Source organism: Terrapene carolina, unplaced genomic scaffold (assembly GCF_002925995.2).
Source record: "Terrapene carolina triunguis isolate 2854851 unplaced genomic scaffold, T_m_triunguis-2.0 Scaffold166, whole genome shotgun sequence".
Classification (NCBI taxonomy): domain Eukaryota; kingdom Metazoa; phylum Chordata; order Testudines; family Emydidae; genus Terrapene; species Terrapene triunguis.
Window position 1 is genome coordinate 2454148 of NW_020664517.1, and position 19669 is coordinate 2473816.

At 50.4% G+C, this 19669-nt stretch overlaps 1 protein-coding gene across 1 annotated transcript in view; it reads right to left on the reverse strand.

Annotated features, from left to right (window-relative positions):
* LOC113406944 (hydrocephalus-inducing protein homolog) overlaps window positions 1–19669 on the reverse strand; it is a 359446-nt gene that overhangs the window by 293872 nt on the left and 45905 nt on the right. The window contains 1 exon segment of the mRNA XM_029912029.1: window positions 10784–10985. Coding sequence (XP_029767889.1) covers window positions 10784–10985 — 202 coding nt within the window.

Consider the following 19669-nt stretch of genomic DNA (forward strand, 5'->3'; position numbering starts at 1 on the left):
AGAGAGACTGCAGCGGGGCTCTCTCCTCCTGCCTCCGGTCCTGCAGAACATCCACAAGGCGGCGGAGCGTGTCCGTTTGCTCCCTCATTAGTCCAAGCAGCGTTTGAGTCGCCTGCTGGTCCTCCTGTCGCCACCTCTCCTCCCGTTCCATGTTTGCCCGGTGCATTTGGGACAAGTTCTCCCTCCACTGTGTCTGCTGGGCTGCCTGTGCTCGGGAGCATCCCATTAGCTCAGCAAACATGTCTTCCCGTGTCCTCTTCTTCCTCCTCCTAATGTGCGCTAGCCTCTGGGCAGATGTGGCTGTGGGAATTGGAAAAAGGGAGTGAATTCCTGAGACAGATCAATGTATCTGTGAACAGAGAACATAGTCTTTCTCTGTGAACAAGACCATGCAGAGCACCTATCACACGCGCACTGAGGACAAGGTCGAATTTTCGGCCCTCGCCTACAGTGCCTGCGGTCTTGCTATGGCGAGCTGAGGAGCGGGGCAGGACACCGGACTTTGTCTATCTGGCAAACATGGTAAGCCGTAGACTTGTGGCTGCTTAAAACTTTAAGAGTGGCACTGGCCTCCTTTCACATAGAAAGCAATGCGAGTCTCTGCTGGCAGCAATCCTGCAAGCATGAACTCTGCCCCTGTCCCAGCCCCTCGCGGCTGTAAACCGCGTGGCTGTAAACCGGCGGTTGCAGTTCTGTAAAGGAACGGGCAAGCAGTCCCAATACTAACTTTCCCCTACCTAATTCAAAGCAGGGCGTCATGCCAGACATCACCCTCCTGAGGGTCTCGGAGAGCCAGAAGGAGAAGATGCTTCGGGACAGCCTGCAGAAACCGGGGCCATTTGCTGCTATGCTGTGCAAGGCCATGATCCCCGAATACCTGCTGGCGTTGTGGCAGGGAAACGTGTCATACCACGGGGGGCCTAATAAGCTCTCCCTGCCAAAGAACCTGATAATTAGGCTGGAAAGACACCTGCAGGAGGCCTATGAGGAGTTCTCCCCGGGGGATCTCGCCTCTATCCCCGGACACATCGACCAGTTTTTGGGTTAGGTGCCCTTGGAGGGACCAAAGAGTGGAGCGTCTTGGGCAGTGTAATCATGAAGCGGACATTGTTGAATTTTCTTAAAATGGTTCGGACTATACATTGAAGCGGCCAAAGACACAGTAATCATGATACCCTTTGTTCAGATTCCCCTTTTTGTTGCACTTTCCTGTTTACATGTTTAGAAGCACTTTACCCATTGTTAATATTTCAAATCTTCCTGTTCTGTTATAAATAAAAGTTTACATACTTGAAAGCACTTTAGCTATTGTTAATATTTAAAATATGCAAGTTCTGTTATAAATAAATGTTAAGATATTTAAAACACTTACTGCTTGATCCTTCCCCTGAATCTGTGTCTGGGGTAACGGCGGGGGACGGTTGGTAGGGGATCTCTGTGAGGGTGATGAAGAGCTCCTGGCTGTCGGGGAAATCAGCGGTGCCAGCGCTGTCGACTGCCTCGTCCTCCTCATCTCCTTCTTCATCTTCCCCGTCCGCTAACATGTCGGAGGAACCGGCCGCGGACAATATCCCATCCTCAGAGTCCACGGTCAGTGGTGGGGTAGTGGTGGCGGCCGCACCTAGGATGGAATGCAGTGCCTCGTAGAAACGGGATGTGTGGGGCTGGGATCCGGATCGTCCGTTTGCCTCTTTGGTTTTTTGGTAGCCTTGTCTCAGCTCCTTGATTTTCATGCGGCACTGCGTTGCATCTCGGCTGTATCCTCTCTCTGCCATGGCTTTAGAGATCTTCTCGTAGATCTTTGCATTCCGTCTTTTGGAGCGCAGCTCGGCAAGCACGGACTCATCTCCCCACACAGCGATGAGATCCAAGACTTCCCGATCAGTCCATGCTGGGGCCCTCTTTCTAGTCTGGGATTGCACGGCCATCTCTGCTGGAGAGCTCTGCATCTTTGCCACTGCTGCTGAGCTCGCCACGGTGTCCAAACAGGAAATGAGATTCAAACTGCCCAGACAGGAAAAGGAATTCAAATTTTCCCGGGGTGTGGCTGGTCAGAGCATCCGAGCTCGGACTGCTGTCCAGAGCGTCAACAGAGTGGTGCACTGTGGGATAGCTCCCGGAGCTATTAGCGTCGATTTCCATCCACACCTAGCCTAATTCGATATGGCCATTTCGAATTTAGCGCTACTCCTCTCATTGGGGAGGATTACAGAAATCGATTTAAAGAGAGCTCTATGTCGAACTAAATGGCCTCGTGGTGTGGACGGGTGCAGGGTTAAGTCGATGTAACGGCGCTAAAGTCGACATAAACGCCTAGTGTAGACCAGGCCTTAGAGGCACAAGTCCCATTGATTTTTTTATCCCTGTTTCGGCTCCTCATTTTCCCAGGATAAACAGACAATATTTGGTTTGCCCAATGAAATAATATTACCCATGTCTATAGCACCGTCCATCCCAGGAGCTCCAAGCATTTTGTGAACAGTAAGGAATTAAGCCTGTGAGGTAGGTCTCTCCATTATACAGATTGAAAAACCGAGTTAGAGAGCTTAAGCAACTTGTCCAAGATTCCATAATTAGTCTGTGGAGTTAGGAGCAGCACCTAGGAATTCAGCTCCCCTGTTCTATATTTAGAATCATAAAATAATAGAATATCAGGGTTGGAAGAGACCTCAGAAGGTCACCTAGTCCAACCCTCTGCTCAAATCAGGACAAACCCCAACTAAATCATCCCAGCCTTAAAAACCTCTAAGGATGGAGATTCTACCACCTCCCTAGGTAACCCATTCCAGTGCTTCACCACCCTCCTAGTGAAATAGTGTTTTCTAATATCCAACCTAAACCTCCCCCACTGCAACTTGAGACCATTGCTCCTTGTTCTGTCATCTGCCACCACTGAGAACAGCCGAGCTCTATCCTCTTTGGAACCCCCCTTCAGGTAGTTGAAGGCTGCTATCAAATCCCCCCTCACTCTTCTCTTCTGCAGACTAAATAACCCCAGTTCTCTCAGCCTCTCCTTGTAAGTCATGTGCCCCAGCCCCCTGATCATTTTCTTTGCCTTCCGCTGAACTCTCTCCAATTTGTCCACATTCTTTCTGTAGTGGGGGTCAGAAAACTGGATGCAATACTCCAGGTGTGACCTCACCAGTGTCGAATAGAGGGGAATAATCACTTCCCTCGATCTGCTGGCAATGCTCCTACTAATGCAGCCCAGTATGCTATTAGCCTTCTTGAAAACAAGGGCACACTGCTGACTTCTATCCAGCTTCTCATCCACTGTAATCCCCAGGTCCTTTTCTGCAGAACTGCCGCTTAGCCAGTCGGTCCCCAGCCTGTAGCAGTGCATGGGATCCTTCCTTCCTAAGTGCAGGAATCTGCACTTGTCCTTGTTGAACCTCATCAGATTTCTTTTTAGCCCAGTCCTCCAATTTGTCTAGGTCACTCTGGACCCTAACCCTACCCTCCAGCGTATCTACCTCTCCCACCAGTTTAGTGTAATCTGCAAACTTGCTGAGGGTGCACTCCATCCCATCATCCAGACCATTAATGAAGATGTTGAACAAAACCGGTCCCAGGACAGACCCCTGGGGCACTCTGCTTGATACCGGCTGCCAACTAGACATCAAGCTGTTGATCACTACCCAGTGAGCCCGACAATCTAGCCAGCTTTCTACCCACCTTATAGTCCATTCATCCAGCCCATACTTTTTTAACTTGCTGGCAAGAATACTGTGGAGACCGTATCAAAAGCTTTGCTAAAGTCAAGATATATCACATCCACGGCTTTCCCCATATCCACAGAGCCAGTTATCTCATCATAGAAGGCAATTAGGTTAGTCAGGCATGACTTCCCCTTGGTGAATCCATGTTGACTGTTCCTGATCTCCTTCCTCCCCTCTAAGTGCTTCAAAATGGATTCCTTGAGAACCTGCTCCATGATTTTTCCAGGGACCGAGGTGAGGCTGACCGATCTGTAGTTCCCCGGATTCTTCTTCTTCCCTTTTTTAAAGATGGGCACTATATTTGCCTTTTCCCAATCATCCGGGACCTCCCCCGATTGCCATGAGTTTTCAAAGATAATGGCCAATGGCTCTGCAATCACATCAGCCAACTCCCTCAGCACCCTCAGATGCATTAGATCCAGCCCGACGGAATTGTGCATGTCCAGCTTTTCTAAATAGTCCTTAACTTGTTCTTTCACCACTGAGGGCTGCTCACCTCCTCCCTATACTGTGCTGCCCAGTGCAGCAATCTGGGAACTGACTTTGTCTGTGAAGACTGAGGCAAAAAAAGCATTGAGAACTTCAGCTTTTTCCACATCATCTGTCACTAGGTTGCCTCCCCTATTCAGTAAGGGGCCCACACTTTCCCTGACCACCTTCTTGTTGCTAACATACCTGTAGAAACCCTTCTTGTTACCCTTCACATCCCTTGCTAGCTGCATCTCCAGCTTTGGCCTTCCTGATTACACCCCTGCATGCTTGAGCAATATTTTTATTCTCCTCCCTAGTCATCTGTCCAAGTTTCCACTTCTTGTAAGCTTCCTTTTTGTGTTTAAGCTCACTGAAGATTTCTCTGTTAAGCCAAGCTGGTCGCCTGCCATATTTGCTATTCTATGCTATTGCTATACTTAAACTACTAGACCTGCCTTCCTGCCATATGTATTTGCTCACAAATGCATGGTTGTCTAACTATCCTTACCTAGCTGTAGGAACATGGTGGGGGGGAATTAAATATATTTTTGGCTAGAGCCGGGGAGGGTTGGAGAAAAAGAAGAGGTGGCTCCCTCCCCTTTGCCATAGATGGTGACCCTGCTTTCACAGCTGGTCAGCAAACATTTGTTTCATGGAGTAAAGCTCTCTGGGCTGGGCAGGGGAAAGCTTAACACTACATCTCTCTATGGCAAGTCTCTTCCTGCTTGGAACATTGCTGTATCCAATCAAAGAGGTGCTTTCCTCTTTCCTAGCTAGAAGCAGCCACAGGGTGACAGTTCTGTGGGAGCAAGTGCAAAGCACCATATGTAACAAAATGGGCAGGGAAATGAAAGCAGAAGGACAGTGATTATTGCACTTCAAAAGTCAAATACAATTAGAAAGACAGTTCACTCATGGTTAGTGCTAACTTCACACAGACAGAGCCTCAGGCGGACCCTGTCACCAACACCAGTGCTGAAAATATCCCTTGGACTAGCTCTGCATTAGTTCAATAGGAAAATTCTCTCTACAGCTGATCTAAAATGCTGTGTATCAGGATAGCTTCCTGCCACAAAATTCAGGGCCCCTGAACCCAGCCTATATCACTGTGTGATAATTCCAAGACTCCCTCCCAGAATAGTCCCCAGGACATAGGTAGCATTAGAGAGCTGGCTGAACGGATAAGTGGCCAGTCCTTTGCTTTTCTTTGTGTTCCAGGGTGCAAGGTTTCCTGGGCATGTCCACTAGCCTTGACTCTTTCTTTCTGTTCATGCTCTCAGTCAGGGCTTTGCCATGTGGTCGGCTCTCTCCTGCCGCCCCTCCCTAGTGATGGGTTTGTGCCTTCACACTCCTCCAGCCAGGCAACAAACACATCATGTTGTGATGCCAAGCAGGGCTGGTCTAGACAATGCTGCCCTCTTGGGTCTTGTCTGCGCCGCAGAAACCAGGCTGGAATGCTAGTGTGATGATTATGCTCATCCTGCAGTGTCAATATGGTGTGGAGTACAAGATGCTGTGTTTGGAGAGCTTGGTGGGGATAGGGTGACCAGATGTCCCAATTTTATAGGGACACTCCCGATTTTGGGGTCTTTTTCTTATATAGGCTCCTATTACCCCCCATCCCCATCCCGATTTTTCACATTTGCTGTCTGGTCACCCTAGGTGGGGACAATAATGTGTGCCCTTGGGCACATCCTGCTTTTTATTGCATCTGTTCAATAGGAAACCTCCATGCACCAACCCCCAGCTTTCTCCACAATAGGGTTGCCAACTTTCTAATCGCACAAAACCGAACACCCTAGCCCCGCCCCTTCCCCGAGGCCCTGCCCCATTCCCCACCCCTTCCCTGAGGCCCCCCCACTACATTCCCCCTCCCTTGGTGGCTCACTCTCCTTCACCCTCACTCACTTTCACTGGGCTGGGGGAGGGGGTTGAGGTGTGTGAGGGCTCTAACTGGGGGTTCAGGCTCTGCGGTGGGGCAGGGGATGAGGGGTTTTGGGTGTAGGAGGGTGAGGGCTCCAGGCTGGGGGTTGGGACCGAGGGATTTGGCGTGTAGGAGGGGGCTGCAGGTTGAGGCAGGGGGTTAGGGTGTGGGAGGGGGTCAGGGCTCTGGGACGGGAGTGTGGGCTCTGGGGTGGGGCTGGGGATGAGGGATTTGGGGGGCAGGAGGGGGCTCCAAGCTGGGGGTGGGACCGAGGGATTCGGAGTGCGGGAGGGGGCTGTGGGTTGAGGTGCAGGAGGGGGTACGGACTCTTGGGTGGGGCCGGGGATGAGGTGTTTGGGGTGCAGGAGGGGATCAGGGGGGGCTCAGGGCTGGGGCAGGGGGTTGGGGCTCAGGGTTGGGGCACGGGCTTACCTAGGGTGGTTCCTTGTTAGCAGTGCAGCGGGGGGGCTAAGGCAGGCTCCTTTCCTGTCCTGGCTCCGTGCTGTGAATCGGAAGTGGCCAGCAGCAGGTCCAGCTCCTAGGCGGGGGGGCCAGGAGGATCTGCACACTGCTCTTGCCCACAGGCACCGCCCCCCTAGCTCCTATTGGCTGCGGTTCTTGGCCAATGGGAGTGCGGAGCTGGTGCTCGGGGTGGGGGCAGCGTGCGGAGCCCCTTGTCCCCCCTGCCTAGGAGCCAGACCTGCTGGCCGCTTCCAGGGTGCAGCACAGTGCCAGGACAGATAGGGACTAGCCTGCCTTAGCCCTGCAGCACCGCTGACAAGACTTTTACCAGCCCAGTTGGCGGTGCTGACCAGAGCCACCAGGGTCCCTTTTCGACCGGGCGTTCCAGTCGAAAACTGGACAGCTGGCAACCCTACTCCACAAACACTCCTTTCTCCATTCTGGGTGCTCCACTGAACCTGCAGCTGGCACGGGAGAGAATTCGGACCAGGTGGAGTATAGAAGATGCATGCTCAACCTTTAGCCTTGCAGACAGATGAGCTGAATAAAATGGCTTCACAAGGGCCCCCAGTTGGCTTGAACTAGCCCTGGAACCAAATCTGTTTAACTCCTGATATTTGGGTTCCATACAGTTGGCTGATCTCAGTGTGTGCTTAGGGAAGCTCAGCACAATATCCCCTAGAGCATGTGTTTTGAGCCTGAACGAAGCTGGCAGCTGGGCAGCAGTTCAGGGCACTTGGTGAGGGGTCTGTAGGGCAGGTTGCCAGCAGCTGGTAAGGTATGGGTTGGAGCTCTCATCTTTGGGAGCCTCCAAGTTGATCTTTCAAGATGGGGAAACAGGAGTGTGTGCAGGGGTGGCAAGCAGGGGCATGGGCCCCCCAATAATCCTTGGGGGCACAGAACTTCTCTGGCTCTGGGGCCACGGAGGCAGGGAAGATTGAGTTCCTGCCAGGACCAGGAGAGGGGCGGGGTGGAGGGAGGGAAGATTGAGCTCGTCCCGGGCCGGGGCAGGGAGGGGGGAGAGCAAGCTTCTGTGCCCCCCCTAAAGGGGTCAAATTTAAATTCCTGTGAATGCCCCTGTGGGAGAATCACTGCAAACAGGGGAGTGTTGTACTGTAGGGGTGTGCTAGGAGGCCAGCCCACTGGGCTCACCACTAGTAGAAAGCAAACAATCCAGAACGGAATCTTGACCTGGAAGTTATCAGAAAATCCCATACAAAATCCTGGTTGGGTTTGGCTATAGGGAAACCTTGCCATTCCTAGAGGGGCCATTTAGGGGCCTGCTAGGGATGGAGGAACATAAAGGGGTGCAGAAGAAACCAGGGAGGGAAATACAAACAGAAGGTCATTAGATTTTCTTTTGGAACAGTGAGTTTGCACAGAAGTCATATACTATGTAATTAAACACAGAGAACAGTGGAAAACTAGTTCTGCCCTTCAAGGCATGGCTGACCTAATTATGTTGATCTTTATTTGCTCAGAAGCCTTTAAAAACTTGGCTCTGGTCTAAGGCACTTCCCGGATCATCAGTGGCTAACATGGAGCTTTTTGACACTTACTCCCATCCAAATATGAAAAGCTACAGACGAGATCCCCAAATCACCTAGACTTTTCAATGCAATTCCCAAATTCACCTCTGAAGCTGTTAAGTGTAACCATTAGTGTGCAGTTGAAACTGGACATATGACAACAGCCGTCCCATAGTGAAGAAAGTTCCCCTCCCCCTCTATTTTATCCCAGATGAGATCTTTGTCCCATGCTCACCTATGCAGGACTTTCCCCTCATACTGGCCCTGTGACCTAGGGACGTTTTTGCTGGCCATATGTCCTTACAATTTTTCTCTGTCTCTTGCTGCACTGTTGTTCTGTGCTAGCAACTCTCACTGCTACTAGAATGGAATGCCATGCAAACACAGGGAGCAAGCCTATGAGAGCAGCAGAACACTAGTTACTCTCCCAGCACACTTCTCATACACGCTTATACCTTTCTGCCATGACCTCATACCTGCAAAGGGAAGTGAAATCTCAGGTGCTGAGTATGTGTGCAGGGAGGATATCCCTAACTCCTGAGTTCCGAGAGAGAAACCCACACACACCTCACTCCCGCCTCTCTTTGGCCTTCTTTTAAAGTTTGTGATATGATTGAGGACCAGGAAAGGCTGTCTGGCTGTTCTGTCAGGGAGGGTACCCCAGATGGAGCCCACAGAGACAAAACCCACCCAACTCCCAAGTATCCTTCTGTGGCCACCAGCCAGCCTTTGCTCCCCTCCCCTCAACAGAGGGGTGCAGGCGGCCCTAAGCTATTTGATATGTGCAAACAAGTGCTGTTGGCAAGTGGAAAACCTAGAGCTCCCAAAAGTGCCCAGTTCTGGGGATGCCAAAGCACAGGCTTCATCGAGACTTTGAAATGTCCCTTTGTCCATTTGTTTGCAATGACATTTTGAAGAATGAGTCTCTGATGCCTTCAGCAGGGGATGGCAACAGCAATAACATCCCCAGGTCACTGCTGCAGGCTGAACCACCTTTTCCCCCACCTGTTAAGTCTGGGTGTTCTCCAGCTATAAATTCTCACTGACAGGAGAAAAGTGTTCCAAAAACGTGCCAAGCCCTTAAATTCCCCTTCCTATGGAGTGCGAGCAGTCTGAAAGGCAAGCGGGGCCCAGGGAAGAAGAATGGCTACGGTTAGGAAAGAGATGCCTCATTGGTAGAGACATTTTTTAGACGTTGGCTTTGTCATTGCTAACGTTTTATGATAGAAATGTGCAGCCATTCCAATATGGAAACCATCCATCCATGGCCTTTATTGGGTGATAAACAGAAAGGCTGTATGAGAGGTGGGGCCAGTATGGAAAAGGCTGAGAACCACGGCCCTAGAGGCCAGTGCAGCATTCCCAGCCTTGGATGGTTAGAGTGAAATTTAATTTGCCCTAATCCACTCAAGAACAGGCATGACTGAACATGGGCTTTAGTCAAGACTGAGTGTCAGATTGAAAACAATCATAGAATCATAGAATATCAGGGTTGGAAGGGACCTCAGGAGGTCATCTAGTCCACGCCCCTGCTCAAAGCAGGACCAACACCAACTAAATCATCCCAGCCAGAGCTTTGTCAAGCCTGGCCTTAAAAACCTCTAAGGAAGGAGATTCCATCACCTCCCTAGGGAACCCATTCACCACCCTCCTAGTGAAAATTTTTTTCCTAATATCTAACCTAAACCTCCCCCACTGCAACTTGAGACCATTACTTCTTGTTCTGTCATCTGGTACCACTGAGAACAGTCTAGATCCATCCTCTTTGGAACCCCCTTTTCAGGTAGTTTAAAGCAGCTATCAAATCCCCCCTCATTCTTCTCTTCTGCAGACTAAACAATCCCAGTTCCCTCAGCCTCTCCTCATAAGCCATGTGCTCCAGCCCCCCAATCATTTTTGTTGCCCTCCGCTGGACTCTTTCCAATTTTTCCACATCCTTCTTGTAGTGTGGGGCCCAAAACTGGACACAATACTCCAGATGAGGCCTCACCAATGCCGAATAGAGGGGAATGATCACATCCCTCGATCTGCTGGCAATGCCCCTACTTAGACAGCCCAAAATGCCATTAGCCTTCTTGGCAACAAGAGCACACTGTTGACTCATATCCCGCTTCTCGTCCACTGTAACCCCTAGGTCCTTTTCTGCAGAACTGCTGCCTAGTCATTCGGTCTCTAGTCTGTAGCAGTGAATGGGATTCTTCCGTCCCAAGTGCAGGACTCTGCACTTGTCCTTGTTGAACCTCATCAGATTTCTTTCAGCACAATCCTCTAATTTGTCTAGGTCCCTCTTTATCCTATCCCTACCCTCCCGCATATCTACCACTCCTCCCAGCTTAGTGTCATTTGCAAACTTGCTGAGGGTGCAGTCCACACCATCCTCCAGATCATTAATGAAGATATTAAACAAAACCGGCCCCAGGACCGACCCTTGGGGCAGTCCGCTTGAAACCGGCTGCCAACTAGACATGGAGCCATTGATCACTACCCATTGAGCCCAACGATCTAGCCAGCTTTCTATCCACCTTATAGTCCATTCATCCAGCCCATACTTCTTTAACTTGCCGGCAAGGATACTGTGGGAGACCGTATCAAAAGCTTTGCTAAAGTCAAGGAATAACACGTTCCCTGCTTTCCCCCATCCACAGAGCCAGTTATCTCAATCTATCTTTCAAATTAACCTTAGTTTCTGTCGTTCCTCCTCTTCTTGAGTAACAAAGACCTTCCACTGGAAGTGTGCAATGATGTCGCTTCGGTTGTGTATAAGCACCGATCTTTGGTTTGCTAAAGTAACGTATGTCTTCTCAATCGTCAAGGAGTTCTTGTCCAGTCTGACATTGAGGTCTGTGGCCGCTCCATACAAACTTATGTGGATATCCTCACCTAGGACAGAGCAAAGGACAGAAACTCAGTGGTCTTCGCTAAGTGAATTTTTTTGCCTAAATATGAATGGATCTGTAATGAAATAAATTGATATATTTAACATATCTTTATGGCAGACATGGCCAAGAGCAACATGGATTCAGCTCTCACTACTGGATGTACTCATGTTCTCTCTCCAAGGAAGAGTACACAGTGATGGTACACTGAGACCACCATGAGTGGGACCCCAGTTCTGGAGCTTTGTGGAGATGTCCACTCCCCAGGTTGCTAATAGTTTAGGGTGGGATTTTCAAAGGTGTGTTGGTGATTTAGGTGCACACGTTCCATTGAAAGTCTATGGGATCTGTGCTCCTAAATCATTTGGGTGCTTTTGAAAAGTCCCACCTTAGACACCACTTGCTCAGGGCCTCCGGTGTACTTCATGGATCAGAGCTGATCACTGCGATGCCCCCCTTCCTGATCACCTTACACTGACAGGACCTGGGACACAGGGTGGTTCAGACTGACAGGAGAGAGGATTATTTCTCCCCTGAGTGTAGGATCTGGCTTGCATAACAGACAATATATCGCAGAAAACGAGTAGATTTCTGTTTAGAAGAGTCTAAGTGGCTGACATTTTTGAAAGTGAGCATGCCCAATTAGCACATGCCAGGCCCCTGATGTATGTTCACAAGTTGGGGGATGGAGCACATCAAGGTACAGGTGACATGTGCACCGGCTTTGTGTACAGGACCTGGGCACATGTCAAAAGCTCAGAGGAGACCCGATACTCCGCTGGTATAAATCATCAGTGGAGCTCCATAGAAGTCAATGGCCCCACATCCAATTACACTAGCTGAGGCTCTGTGCCACGATCTTCTCTTTTCAAAGTGTCGGCCTGGGTAAAAAGTGCAGGGATTCCACTGAAAGCTCCAGGGCTGACGGGAGTAACTCTTGCTGCAAGAGATGCATTTGAAAGCATACTCAATATATGGATCTATTAATAGCTTAATATACAATCGAGAGCCCAGATCCCAGTGAGTGAGCAGTATGCTGTGATTTCACTGTGAGGCAGATGAATTGACACCAAGCATGGAGCTGTCAGGGTTAGCTGAGGGCACTTGCAGGCTTCATGTCTTGGGCACCAAATTAGATGTGACATTTCATTTAGGACTCTTTGTATCTTAATATATAAGGAAAATAAATCTCTTGACTGTAACAGCAGTTGAGAATTTCAGTTGACAGAGTAGATTTCTGCAGTTTAGTAGTTCGGGATGTTTTTGAAGCCATGAAACCACATGTTTACTGAAACTGGGCATGTCAGCCTGTCCTTATTTACAGAATACATCCTTATTACAGGGACTGTCAATCATCTTGCCCTTAGATACTGTTAAATAAATTATTTACATAGAGTCAGGACAAATAAAAGACAAACTCACTCAACAGCCAGTTAGGAAACTATGCTGGAAATCTAAATCAAAAGGGACTTTTAATACATTAGCAAACCACAGTAACTGGAACGTGGGGCTTTTGAAAGATATTTTGGCACAGCAGGCACCAAGGTATGTTTGCAGTTTGCATTTATCTGCAAGCCTATAGACACATGCAATTTAGCATATCATGGTACCTTTTTTCCTTCTTTAAGAGATCGAACCACCTAATTATCTTTCCTATGCCATAGGAAACAACTGAATGTGTAAAATAAACAAGGTGATACAGAATCCCAGAGAACTCCTCTAGTAATACAGGAACTGCCATCCCAGAACTACCAGACGTAAGAACTTTCACCTTGTTTATCTGAATGCCTATTTGGATGAATGGATGAGAAAACCATCGGACAAACTTCCAAAATTAAATTTGGGATTTTTATTAAATTTGCAGCAAATATTTCATCATTAACTACTCCAGATGTTAGGGGAGGATGAACAGAGTGATTAGACAGACATATTGAATAATATGCTGCATGTTTTTCTCATCTTCATTGATATGTATTGCTCCTTTATTCCTTAGCACCTTCTTTTTGCTGTGATTTGTAATGAAAATCTCTTAAGAAGCTAACATGAGCAGATGTCTGAAGTTTTGAATGCCTGGGAAATATGGAAATTCAGATTTAACTCTTTTTGTCCTGGCTTTCAAAGGTTTAATCAGGCTTTGCTGTCACCTCTTTAAGCAATAAATGCAGCTGAAGATTTACAGGTATGAGAAAGTCCTCACAATTTATTACGGGAAATGCAAATAAAAATTATAGCCTGTCACTAAGATGGATATTAATATGGCTCCATATCTGTCTGGTTTGGTACTTATATGGCCACAATTACCACAGTATGTGAGCACCTCACAAGCATTAATGTATTTTTATCCTCTATACTCCCTGCTGTACAGATAGGGAACTGACTTACCCATGATTACACAGGGGGTCTGTGGCAGAAAGGAGAAGAGAACTCAGCTCTCCCAAACCTACGCCCTATTCACTGGACCATCCCCAGAGTCACCAGCAGGGGATGCTCAAGAATGAGGCACTTGGTCCTTCTCACTTCCAGGGAGACTAACTGCATTGCCTCAGAGATCTACTTGATCTGCATTGGGCTGAGGAGAGGCCATACTCAAATTTCCTTCATGGTAGTACACCAGTTACAATTCTTGAAGTGAGAGACTTCTACAGGCAGGTAATTTCAATATTGTTCCCACCAGCCTGTATCCAGGAGCCTCTTTTGGACGTTGTTAAATCACTGCATTATTTACGCTGGCCTTCAGCAATTGCTCATTTATAAAAGTCATTCTTTAATAATTGCCACTGATAAAATCGACAGTTTTAAAGAATTGTTTTCCAGGCTGGAATGAAAGCTCAGGAAATTCTTCGATTTATTACTGGTATTACGGTAGTATCCAGGCGCTCGCCGTGGACCAGGACCCCGTGCAGACACAAAATAAACAAATGGTCCCTGCCCCCAGAAGCTCCCAAGCTAAGTAGAAGACAAGAGACGCCAGCTGGAGACAGACAGATGGGGGACTCAGTACAAGGAAGCAATGAAACAATACTGGTCAACAGGATAAGCTGTGCTGTCCTCGGGCAGCGCTCTGATCTAAACGCTATGCTCCAACCAGTTTTTGGAACAGGAAAAGCAGTACCCCCCATCCCAGCCCTTTCTTTAATTGGGCGGACAAAAGGGGGCCATCAGTTGCTCTGCACCACCCTTGGGAAGCAGAGATGTCTCCTGCAAGTCAACCACACATTGTATCACTGGAATTACTGGGAGTCATGGAACAGGCTTCACTACCAAGCAGAGTGGAGGAATCTCTCAGAATATATTTGAGGAAGAGCCCAGAACTATCAGAGAATGAGGAAGCTCTGAAAGACGTGGCTGCAGTATATACAGGATGATGGTGCCTATTTTTAACCATTATTGATGTGATAATGATGAGCTATGGTACCCGCCTGGCTGAAATATCAATTTTGGCAGACGTGGAAACAAGTGCAAGGACTTTCATTGCAACAGCCTGGTAAACAAATGCACAATACACCACTTAACAAATCAATCTATCCTTCAAGCAGCTCTCGCCTTCCCAAGCAGGTGCTGGTTGATCAGAAGGAAAATGTGTCAAACAATTCAGACGCTGTTCAAGGCAGCAATGACTAAGGCTATGGCTATACTTGCAGACGTAGAGCGCCGGGAGTTAAACCAGCCCTCGGAGACAGCAGCAGGGAAAGCGCTGCCGTGTGTTCACAGTCAGCTGCAAGCGCAGTGGCGTGGCCACATTAGCAGCTCTTGCAAAACCACAGAGAGCAGTGCATTGTGGTAGCTATCCCAGTGTGCAAGTGGCTGCAGCATGCTTTTCAAATGGGGAGGGGGGAGTGTGACAGGGAGTGTGTTGTGTGTATGTGGGGGGAGAGACTGTGTTTTGGTGGCAGAGTGTGTCCGCATGCTGTCTTGTAAGTTCAGACAGCGGCAACGGGAAGGGGGGAAACCCCGACATCAGCCCCTATCCTCCCGCCTCTCTCTCTCTCTCTCTCTCTCTCTCTCTCACACACACACACACACACACACACACACACACACACACACACACGCACAAACGCCTGCCTCTGCAGCAGGAGCATTCCACAGTAATGGTTTGCTTTGTGTCCTGGAGCAGATAAGCAGTCGGCTGTCAGAAATGGAGCTTTGAAAGAGGATATCCGCATGCCTGCAGCCGAGTTCAAAACAATGACGAGAGTGGCCACTTGACTTCAAGGGATTGTGGGACATTTTGGAGGCCAATCACAGCGCAGTAATGCAACACCTCATCCACACTGACACCCTGGCGTTTCAACCAGGGCGCAGAGAGTTTTATGCCTCTCATAGAAGTGGATTACCAGGGGCGCTCCAGCTGCAGAGTCCAGGCGCTCTAAGTGCCTTGCCAGTGTGGACACCTCAGGAGTTAGGGCGCCCGGGGCTGATTTAATGTGCTTTAACTTGCAAGTGAAGCCAAGGCTTAAGTTAATAACACCTAAGAATCCACTGGCGACTTCCACTAATGAAAGATTCAACAGGCTATAGTCAGTGATGACCTGCAATGGAAAATGAAAGCACACTCTTCCAAGATCACTTGCATGTGACAGGAGATCTGGACTTGCGTGCAAATCTCTCCCTCAGTGGTTACTCCACACACAAAAATTAATTAAATGCAATGCCAAGGCTCAGATTTTAAATGAACAATGGTCCCACAGCAAACATAATTCAGTTCTTGCATATAGAGGCCCGGTTTCATTGCTAACACTCCTCCACTGAAATCAATGGAGATTTGCTTATTGCACCAGTAACACATTTGGCACATAATTATTGTGCTCTTCGCTATTATGCAGAGATATGCAAATACAGGTGAGTGTGTTACTGTTGCTGTGCAAACCTGGGTTTGGCATCTCCAAACTTTAGGGAATGAAAGCCCTAATCCTAGTGTTGCAGTAACAGGTTTTTCTTGCTTTCCGAGCTAGAATGTTGTGCCAACAGATATCTAAAATCAGACTCAGACATAATTCTCCTTCATATACCCTTACAGTGACAGACCATCTGTCTCAATACACAGGGCCATGGAGAGAGACAGAGGTTCCCAGCCAACTCTGTAACAAGTGGAACAGCCCCATCTAAAACAGCAGAAAAATCACTACTGTAACTAGCTCTAGAAATTAAAACTGTATGGACAGAAACATTAAAGAAATTAACTAGTGATTCAAAAGAGGTCACTGCTCAGAAATTAGATTATCCTAGCCCCTGTCACTGGTTCTACTGTAAATCTATCTGATATCAAAGGAATCAAGAATTGCATTACAATGAACAAAAAGACAGTTACTTTTTCCGTAAATGGTGTTCTTCGAGATATGTTGCTCATGTCTATTCCATGTGCACTCGCCATGTGCACCGGTGCCGGAAGTTTTTCCCCTAGCAGTACCTGTAGGGGAGCGCCCCAGCGACCCCTGGAGTGGCACCTCCATGGTGCAGTATAAGGGGCGCTGCGCGCTCCCCCCACACTCAGTTCCTTCTTGCCTGACAACTCCAACAGAGGGGAAGGAGGGTGGGATGTGGAATAGATATGAGCAACACATCTTGAAGAACACCAGTTACAGAAAAGGTAACTGTCTTTTCTTCTTCAAGTGATTGCTCATGTGTATTCCACAATAGGTGATTCCAAGCTATACCTGTTGGAGGTGGGTAGGAGTTCACAAACTCTTGGGATGGAGCACAGCCCTGCTGAACCCGGCATCATCCCTGGTCTGGGAGATGATCACATAATGTGAGGTGAACGTGTGAACTGAAGACCACGTGGCAGCCCTACAAATATCCTGAATGGGGACGTGGGTCAAAAAGGCAGTCGACGAGGCCTGCGCCTGAGTCGAGTGTGCCTTCACAATTGGTGGCGGAAGGATTCCCGCCAGGTCATAACAGGAACGGATGCACGAGGTGATCCAGTTGGAGAGCTGCTGAGTGGAGATCGGCCGACCTTTCATGCGCTTGGCCGAGGCAATGAACAGTTGCGAGGACTTTCTGAATGGCTTAGTCCACTCCAGGTAGAAAGCCAGAACCCGTCTCACATCCAGCGTGTGGAGGTGGCACTCCTCACTGGACGCATGGGGCTTGGGGCAGAGGACCGGCAGAAAAATGTCCTGACCCATGTGATAGGTGGAGACCACCTTCGGGAGGACCGAAGGGTGTGGGAGGAGCTGGACCTTATCTTTATGAAGGACCCTGAGCTCCGAGACCCACCTAGCCAACGTGATCGCAACCAGGAAGGCCACCTTCCATGAGAGGTGTGACCAGGAGCATCTGGCTAGCGGCTCAAACGGGGGCCCTGTGAGAAAGGCCAACACCAGGTTTAGGTCCCACTGTGGGACTGGGGGCCTAACATACAGGAAGAGATGATCCAACCCCTTAAGGAATCAGCCAGTCATAGCATGGGAGAATACCGTGTGGCCGCCAGGTGCACCTTGACTGATGAGGGCGCCAGGCCCTGGGCTCTAAGGTGAAGGAGGTAGTCCAGAATAAGCTGGATCGGGATGGCCACCGGGGAAACACCCCGCTCGTCCGCCCATCTGGAAAACCGAGACCACTTTGCCAAGTAGGCTCGGTGCATGGAGGGCCACCTGCTTTCTAGGAGGACGCGCTGAACCCCTTCCAAGCATGTCCTTTCCTCCCTACCTAACCATTCAGCAGCCATGCCATGAGGTGGAGTGCCACTAGGTTGGGGTGGAGGAGGCAGCCCTGGTCCTGGGAGAGCAGGTCCGGGCGGGACAGCAATGGCCACGGCGGGGTGACTGCCAGGCCCGTCAGGGTCCCATACCAATGCTGCCTGGGCCATGCCAGGGCAATCAGAAGGACCCGGGCCTTGTCCATCTTTATCTTTTCCAGGACCTTGCCGATCAGCAGGAATGGGGGAAAGGCATAGAGAAACTGGCCTGACCAAGACAGGAGGAAGGCATCGGAGATAGCCCCCCATCCCAGCCCTCCTTGGAGCAGAACTTGTGTCCCTTGGCGGATACAAAATACTTGCGTTCCGCTCTCTTAGAGATGGGGGCCAATGAGGCTGGGGTTTGCCAGAGGGCATTAGACATTTTTGCCACCCCTTCATGGAGAGGCAAAGCCACCCTGCCCAGTGCCGAGGAGGACAGCACATTAAACAGGGAGTCCGAGGGCTCCTCCATCTCCTCTGCTTGGAAGTGGAGGCTTGATGCCACCCTTTTTAAGAGTTCTTGGTGGGCCCTAAAGTCCTCCTGCGGGACGGAGGGAGGCGGGGCCGTAATCGCCTCATCCGGGGAGGGTGAGGATGCCGGCGCGGTACTTTGTGTGTCCACCAGCACTGGAGGGTTCACCACCTGGTCGGTCTCCGGGCACGGTGCCGAGGATGTACATCCCACTGACTCCTTCCTCGGAGGTCTGGAGAGGGAGGCCGATGGTCCTTCTGAGGCTCCGGCCACCGAGCGAGCCCCCACCGGGGGCTGCATCGGGGGCCCCGGTGCCCACTGGTACCATTGGGCCGGCCACTGGGCCCAGTGCCACTGCACCTACTGTGGCACCGGCATAGTTGGCTGTTCGGACTGGCCCGTCGATAGACGACTACTAAGGGAGGCCGGACTGACATACGACCTGCCGCTGTCCCCGGACTGGGAGGAGTGGCGCCGCCGGGAGTGATGCTGACCACGGGACCGCGATCCTGACGTGGAGGACTGATACCGTCGGTAACAGCTGCTCTGCGATCGGCTCCAGCGGGCGGACCCACGACGGCGAGACACCAGCAATCGACGCCTGGGGCAGCGGAGGCGGTGCCATGGTGGGGTCCTGGAGCGGGACGCCGAACGGGAACGACATCGATGTCCATGCCGTGACCGGCTACGATAACCACTCTGAGACAAGGACCTTTGGCAACGTCTGCCTCGGTCCCGTCAGTGTTCGCTCCTTGAGGTGGAGCGTTGCTGAGAGTCTCAGTCAGACGGAACCCAACCAGACAGCGTGGTGGGCATTGAGGGCGATCCACGTGGACTTTTCCCTGAACGGTCGCTGGGCGGTGAACGGCGTCGGGAACGTTCCCTTGACTGAGACCGGTACCGAGCCAGGGGCGACTGTGGAGATTCCAGTGGTGGCTTGCCTCTGGAGCGCGGGGCTGACATCGGCAGTGCTCCTGGCACCATCATGGACATAACATCCCAGGCCACCTGCAGGGCCTCCGGCATGGAGGGCTTCCGGACATCCGGGGAGGCCTGCTCCAAATGGGCCGGGCTACTCCGCTCGACTTGAGTCGGAGGCCTAGAGGCCAGTGGGGATCGAGGACTGCCTGACATGGGTCTAGCCTCTGTCCCGGTTTACTCTGGTGCCGCAGCGAAGAAGGCTTCTTCCTAGCCTTCTTGGATGGGGAGAGGTGCCGACTAGTCGATGGTGCCTAAGGGTCGCCGCGCACCGACACTGTGGTGCCCGGTGCCGACTCGGAGCGGCGTATCGGAGCCAGGGTCAGTGCCAACTCCATCAGAATAGCCCAGAGCCTAATGTCCCTTTCTCTCTTGGTCCGAGGCTTAAACAATTTGCAAATCTTGCAGTCAACGTTCCCTTGTCTGAGACCGGTACCAAGCCGGGGGCGACTGTGGAGATCCCAGTGGTGGCTTGCCTCTGGAGCGCGGGTTGAGGTTTGGGAAGGGGCTCTGGGCTGAGCCTGGGGCAGGGAGTTGGGGTGCAGGAGGGGAT